Source organism: Cricetulus griseus, unplaced genomic scaffold (genome assembly GCF_003668045.3).
Source record: "Cricetulus griseus strain 17A/GY unplaced genomic scaffold, alternate assembly CriGri-PICRH-1.0 unplaced_scaffold_56, whole genome shotgun sequence".
In the NCBI taxonomy this organism is placed as follows: domain Eukaryota; kingdom Metazoa; phylum Chordata; class Mammalia; order Rodentia; family Cricetidae; genus Cricetulus; species Cricetulus griseus.
In genome coordinates this window covers 4,729-12,500 of record NW_023277319.1, presented here as the reverse complement: position 1 = coordinate 12,500, position 7,772 = coordinate 4,729, and the positions used below count along the sequence as shown (strand labels likewise).

At 40.9% G+C, this 7,772-nt stretch overlaps 2 gene segments (V, D, J or C); both read left to right on the top strand.

Moving 5' to 3' along the window:
• Positions 1-480: 480 nt before the first annotated feature.
• LOC113838815 lies at positions 481-1,140 on the top strand. The segment is given in 2 exon segments: positions 481-526; positions 632-1,140. Coding segments are annotated over 2 exon segments (555 nt in total).
• A 1,607-nt stretch (positions 1,141-2,747) lies between these two features.
• On the top strand, positions 2,748-3,664 carry LOC113838817 (the record flags this gene model as incomplete). The annotated part of the segment is given in 3 exon segments: positions 2,748-2,834; positions 3,216-3,276; positions 3,357-3,664. Coding segments are annotated over 3 exon segments (456 nt in total), but the record flags the coding sequence as incomplete, so codon positions are not given.
• Positions 3,665-7,772: the final 4,108 nt, after the last annotated feature.

Below are 7,772 nucleotides of genomic sequence, written 5' to 3'. Positions count from 1 at the left end.
ATACCTCCATAAAGAACAGGAGTTCCCAAACTCAGGCAGCAGCTGCACACAAAGCTATAGCTATGCAGGGAGTTTTATTATATTCATCAAGGGTGAGGTCCACACAGCAGTGCCAACTCCTACAGAAATAAGCACCACAGAGCAATGTCACTCTGGTTTGTAATCCCAGACACGGAGAATTGAGTTGAAATGAACAAAAAAATGAGTCTCTTGCTTGTAAAAGAGATAATGGGAGAAGCTTATAAAAAGGTCTAACTTAATTCCCTTTCCCCAACATTAACATTATGATCTGATTCCTCCAGCAAATTAACGAAAAACACAGGACCTACTATCTCCAGGCTCCACTACAGAGCTTGCTATAAAGCAGGAAGACATGCAAATGGGCCCTCTCTCTGCTCATGAAAAGCAGCCCAGTCCTGACCTTACAGCTCAGACAGAGGAGCTCAGCTGTGGATCCCAAGAGTTCACTCAGGGATCAGCATGGAGTTGGGGCTGAGCTGCATTTTCCTTGTTGCTCTTTTAAAAGGTAATATATGGAGAGCAGTAGATGCTGACTGTGTGAGTGGACATTAATCTGAGGGACAATGGACATGTGTGATGATTTCTTGACCAGGAATTTTTTTGTTTGCAGGTGTCCAGGGTGAGGTGCAGCTTTTGGATTCTGGGGGTGGCCTGGTGAAGCCTGGGGGATCCTTGAAACTCTCCTGTGCAGCCTCTGGATTCGCCTTCAGTAGCTACTGGATGAGCTGGGTCCGACAGTCTCCCGGCAAGGGGCTGGAGTGGGTTGGAGATATTAATTATGGTGGCAGTACCACAAGGTATGCACCATCCGTGAAGAGTCGGTTCACCATCTCCAGAGACAATGCCAAGAACACTCTGTACCTGCAAATGAACAGTGTGAAGTCTGAGGACACCGCCACTTATTACTGTGCTAGAGACACAGTGAGTGATCTCAGTGTGAACCCAGACATAAACCTCACTGTGAGCCGCTTTCAGTCACCAGGGGGCGCACAGCACACATGGAACACAGGTCCATCCCAGGAGATGATGCAGACAGGGTTAGAGGAAGCACCCATCGGGTGTCTGGGCTGCACTTTTTCTTGCTGTTTCTTAGAAATTCTGTCTCCACGTGTGATGTGAAGGGATACAGTTCCTCAAAACATTACATGTTGTCTCTGTACTGTTTTAAAAATATGAAGCACAGTCCCCATAACAAGATGCAAACCGACAGCTATGAGGACATAAAGGACATTAACACAGTCACTGAAATCACATGATAAGGAATTCCTGGACTTTCCTGAGTCCTTTCTTACTCTAGGCAGAGTCTTGTTCAGATTTCTGGATTATAATACTCATAAATTTGTGTTTAGGTGAAAACCAAGGGGAAGGTGGAGCCGAGATCATTACCATCAACCTTAGCAGGTCGGGAACCTTCCCTGAACCTTCCCTCCTCTCCTCTAACTGAGAACTGTGCGCTGTAATCCAGATATGACCCAGCTGTGCTTTTAGCTAACTCAGTTTATTACTGCATGACTTTCATCTCTGTCATCATGGAAATTTGTTTAAACTGATCCCTTTAGTTGCTGAAAGATGTGAATGAGTTAAGGACAGATAAATCCTAGAGATGCATTGTAGAATGAGGCCGGGGAACTGGGAACATGGGTGTGCACAGGGAATGCATGGATTTCTTTGTGTCTGAAGTTATGTTAGGAAGTAGAGAGCCGGGGACTCCCCAGCATTGTGAACGCTGTAATTGTCAGCTTTCTGCTCACATAAATGGTTGCTCATGTGAATTTCACATAAACATAGAACTTGATGAAGATAGAGAATAAAATGACAAACAGTGATTTGAACTGAAATTAATAAACCTATGAATGGTACAGTGAATATATCTGTACACTCCCATTGAGAAAAAAACGAATTTGAATTCTGAATGAGGCTGTGAGTTCATGCCAGAGAGAGATAGAATCACAGAGGACACAAGAGACAAAAATGTCCATGCTCTTGTCCTGTGTGAGATGTGGAGAGAAACATCTAATTCCAAGTCTCTAAGCTATGTCACTTACTGTGACAGATCTGTGCCCCCTCAGACCAGAAATCATTTAACATGATGATTGACATTATGAGAAATACTGAAACATCTAAACAGGAGAGATCAATATCTGGAAAGGGCAACAGCTAAATGCTCAGTAGAGGAACTGTTTCACATTGCACAAGAAGTCACCATTGCTTATGTAATTATCATGCTAATAGCAGAAGTAAACAACAATATTTTAAAGCACAGTCTGAAATTATCAGAAAATCATGTAGTTCTGAAGTCTTTTCTTCCCCATTTCCAAGTCATGGATTGGCTGTGAGACAGGACTTTGTTCTGGATAAAGGGAGCCATCATGATGCTCTGACCATCAGCCTGGGGCCACCATGCTGCAGGGAGTCAGTGTTCCATCAGGGGGCACGAAACCAACAGTATTCTTGAGCAGGTGCACAGGAGGCCAGAGAGCACTTCCTGTGAGCCCTGGCTTCCTCTCCCAGCCCAGTGTGCAGAAGAAACTGCAGGACCTTGGAGCTGGCAGTTATTAGCTTTAAACATCAATAGTCACAAGAAAAAAGCAGACTGCATTGCTCTTTAACATCACTGAACCTGTGAAGAAATCCCTGGGCCCTGTGAGCTGTGACTTTCATCATTCTCTGTGCTTCTTCCCTTTCTCCAGGATGCTCAGCATCTGAGAGAATTGAGATAACTGACCATGTCTCTGCTACAGGTTATGTTTTCTGTTGCTGCTGTTATTAAAGTTTTCAGAAATAGACGGCAGTGTAAACATGAAGCTACCAAGGTTGAATGAATAGAATATCATTCATTCATTGGCAGGAGATTGACAGATTAGTAAAGTCAATGAAATACAACTCTCTTCCATGCAATTACAGACTACATAACTGCCAGCCTGTAAATGACACATACTGTCCATTGCTGAATTCACACAGTTCTCATCAGATGTGTTGCCTACTGAGGACCTGGGTCTTCTCATGTTGGCTTCTGTCTATGGTGAGCAGAAGTGAACTTGCCTGAGACATCCTGTGTATCTCATCTCAGACTGGATGCCCCCTGAGACCCATAATTTAAGTCCTCCATCAGAGTCAGATCCTGGTGAGGGAATGCAAATACCTCCTGGCTCCACCCAAGCATATGTTGAAAAGGCAAAGCTGGGCCTGGGTAGTCACTGGTGTGCAGCCATGGCCCTGTTTGCTCCTCATCCCTGCTGCTGATTGTGCCTGAATGTGAGTGCCATTGATTTTTATTGTATTAACTCCCATAATTCACTCTGTGCCAACCTTACCTTAAACTTTTTCCTCCACAGATGTCCTTTCCCAGGTTACCCTGAAGGAGTCTGGCCCTGGAGTGTTCCCTCCTTCCCAGGACCTCAGTCTGACCTGCTCTTTCTCTGGGTTTTCACTGAGCACTTCTGGTTTGGGTGTGGGCTGGATCCGCCAGCCCTCAGGGAAGGGTCTGGAGTGGCTGTCAGACATTTGGTGGAATGATGATAAATACTATAACCCATCGCTGAAGAGCCGCCTCACAATCTCCAAGGACACCTCCAACAACCGGGTAACCCTCAAGATCTTCAGTGTGGACACTGAAGACACTGCCACATACTACTGTGCTCGAGTATTGAGTACCACAGAGACACAGCCTCATTTGATAACTGAACAAAATTTCAGGAAGCTTCTCATCTCTTTCCCTTCCTAATACAGGGAGAGAGTTACATCTTTCCTGTGAGCCTCTGGGGTTTCCTCTTCACTGCTTACTTCAGAGCCTGGGCTTCCTGTTATACACCTTCATTCATTTTTAAGATGTTTAGAAATGAGTCTGTCTGTGTTTGGTTATACAATGATTAAGGAAGTGTGGTGCTCAAGCCAGGTGGTTCAAAGCTATCCTTTCACTCTGTACTTTCTCTCATATTCCCACAGGAGGAATTTCTAAATTACTGTAATCTCTCCTTCAGTGAATAATTCCATACTGGGGAGATGGGCTTTACTGGGTAAGCAATCACAAACTGAGACTCTGGTGAAAGGATTGCTAAGGAACCTCTGAGATATCTCAGTCTAGTGCCAAGGCTCTTGGTTCTATCCACAAACTGGTGATAAGGCCATGATGCTGAGGACCCTGGGAAGTTGATCTGGTATTTAACTAGATGTATTCTCTTCTATTGACTGGCATGCATAGCTATTGAAGATATTTTCCATTAGAAGGAGAAGGGCAATAACCAACCTAGATACAAATGCTGTGACTTAAAACGGTGACCAGCCCATGAAATATGTTGTTGCAATAGTGGGCCAAATTGTTGTGGATGTAATTGATCATTCTCTGTTTGGATTTCATGTGCTGTCCATGAGATGAAACCCATGTAGGACACTGCCAAGAAGGCCAAGAAACTGGGTCTAGATACACCATGGCCCCAGGTGAAACCATATGCTATTTTCTCATAAAGGAACATATCAATAAAATTATTCTTAATCATGTGCCCACATAGACACATAAGTCAGGGCCTAAGTCAGGCATCAGCAGAGAACATTCTCTTTTTCCATAAGTGGAAACTGACTTAGACAGAAAGGGACAATATGTAAAGAGTGATGCATATTTGGGCACTCGCTATGAATGGGTAGGCTTCATCAAACCTCACCCTCAGGATTGTGCAAACAATTCAGGGAAAGAGGTGGAAAGATCGTAAGAGTGAGAAGTGATAAATGACTCCAAGGAAACAGTTTCCTGCACTCACAGCAGGACTGATGTACACATGAACTCACAGAGACCGTGGTAGCAAGCACAAGGCTTGCACAAGTTCAAGCCAGAAGGGTTCTCAGGGCTGAGTGTTACAAGTGGACAAGAGCTCCCACTATTAACCAAGAAACTATCTGCAATTTATAACCACTAGAAAAGGAAAAAAATTGGCCCAATTCAATTAGGCTCACTGGTATATTAATCACACTTCACTGGCTATATTTATTACGCCCCATGACCAGGAATTAGCAAAAAGAAAACTTGAACAATGACATTTTGGACAGCTTTTGTCTTATATAACTTTATTTAGGCTTTTTGTTTCATTGATATTTTTGTATGTGTGCATATTTTGGTTTCTGATTTTGTATCCTTGAGAGTATGTGTGTGTTTATGATATACATAGATTGATGATAGTTTCTTGTTTTTTTGCTCATTTGTTTAAGGACTGAGAGAAATAAAGGCTTTAGAGTTGTGTTGTTAGTGAGTGGAGAAGTCTGGGAGTATGTGACAGAGGGTGAATATATTGTTTAGAAATATTTTTCTCAATGAAGCAAATTTAAATAAAACATAATAGAGTCACCCCAATCAGTTATGTATCTATGAATATTCAATATATTATAACATTTGGATAAAGAAAACAAATTTATTTTTTATTCTTGCATGTCCATGTGCAACCTGATTGGAGCGTTTGCAACAATTTCCAGCCAGTTGCTTAACTGCACTACTCTTCCCTCTCTTATAATTTCCTTCCTCCTGCACTGATGATAATCAGGTAGGAATCTATGGAGTTTTCTAAATATCATTGTTCAGACATTTTCTCAGAACAAGTGCAGTGTTATCAGAGATACGAGATAATATTTCAGTTTCCATCAGCTCATTTGTCATTGTCCTCCATGACATCACCAAGACTGTCTTCATGACCCATGTCTCTGCTGTAATTCTGGTTTCATTCCCATTGCAGATCTCTATGGTTCAGACTTCCTAGACTTGGTCCATTTTCATTATCTCTAAGCAGATTTGTCACTAATAATCTGTTCTGAGAAATACAGACCTGTTTTATCACTAAGTTCTAAATGGTTTTGCCTCTAAAGTCACACAGGTCTTGAGATGTTTCAATATTTAATCATTTAGATCAATATTCTCACTCTTCTGTACAGTCACTCAGTATTTTTATTGCATGAGTAAAACAATGCAGAGTAAGTGATCTACCAGAAACAAAAGTGATTAAATTTGCCAATCAGGAACGCATAGTGCTTTCTTTTGTGTGATTGTTAGCAGATTATCCATGGGATTTCCTTCCTCGGATCATGTTAGAGATTCAGGAGGTACCAAAAGAAAGGCAGGATTAATCTCCTGTACCCCAGAATCCTAAGAAATCTAAATTCTCCATTCCTCTTTCCAAGGTACATATTGGGCTCAGACTTGCACAATTTGACTTTTATCACATGCATTTTTTACACTTGGATCATTCTTGCATTTCCCACGTCACTTTATTCAACAATTAAATGCAATTACTGAACTACATGGTCTATATTTATATAGACTGCTAAATTTCCAGGACCTAGAGTCATCTTGGAAATGAGTCTTGGGCATGCCTTTAGTGCAGAATTTAGACTAGCTTTGTCCCTGTAAGTTCCTGTGACAGTAGTTCTACAGTAGGTAAACTGAGTTAGGAAGACCAACCTAAGTGTTAGCCACACTGTTCCTATGGGCTGAGATCCAGGGACGAGAACACATGAGATAGGAAACCATGTGTAAGCATTCATCTCTTTCTTATAATAAGTAATATTCCTTGATAACATCATCAGTTTGAGGCCATTTCCAGTATAGGGATGTTAACAGTTGTTAAGGCAGAACCAGAATCAATGTTAACTGTAGAAAGGTGGTGCTTTTTTACTTTATGCTGTATGTCATTCAATCAGTTGTGCTGAGGAATTATTTGTATGAAGAACAAATTGATCTTGTCCTGTAAATGCAAACTTGACATTTGGTTTTATTTGAGAAGTAAGTAATATTATAGTATTTGTGGTCATGCATAGAAAGGCGACTCCATTGAGTACATTTGAATATTTAAATGATTTTATAATCAGATAATGACAATCAACTTTATCAAGATTATCTGAATGTGAAATTTGTCAGCGAATATATTTTTTCCTTAAAGCAACTTAATTTTGATTATAATATATCAACTGTATAAAATAATAGATTTCATTGTGACATTTTCATATATGTATGAAATGTATTCCCAAAGCTTTTCAAGCAGGCCTGCTTTTTGACATTTATTTAAATGTACTAAGGAGGCATGCTTATAATTCAGAATATGGTATTATATGTTCAAGTAATTTTGTTTGTGTTGTGGTCCATTGTCCAATCTAATAGAGCATTTGGATCGAGAGTCAGGGTTCAAATTCAGCTGCCTGGAATGGATTATAGAGTCCTTGGTGGACTCAAGACTAGAGAAATAGTGGCCTTGGGAAGAAAATGCAGTGCAGGAAGGTTGTGTGGCCCTTTTGGAGCTCAGAGCAAAATGGTGCTTGTGTCACTGCCATGGTGACACCATGGCGACATGGTGACTGATGATAGAAAACTCTTCTTCAATGTGTGAAATATTGGGTCAGTCATTCAAGAGAACATAGTTTTTAAAAGGAAATACCTATGGTGACAGTGATTTCATTGCTTTTGCAAAAAATTCAGTATGCAAAAGATTGTCAATTATAATTAATTTTTCTTCTAATGTAGTGAAAAATTTTAAATGAATTTAAAATACACAATTGGTGAACAAGAATTGTGATCAATGTAATTTAAGTAGTTTTAGCTGGTAATCAGTTTCTACAGCACCTAGTCAATGCACCAAGGTCCTCAACCTTGCTGTTTTCTCCTCAGACATAGGTTCATGTTCCTCAGAGTTCTTCAACAAGCAGAGAATCTTTGGGCCCAGGTAGTCACCTAAATGTTCAATTTACTCTGTGATAACTTGACAGGCAAGTGCCTATTT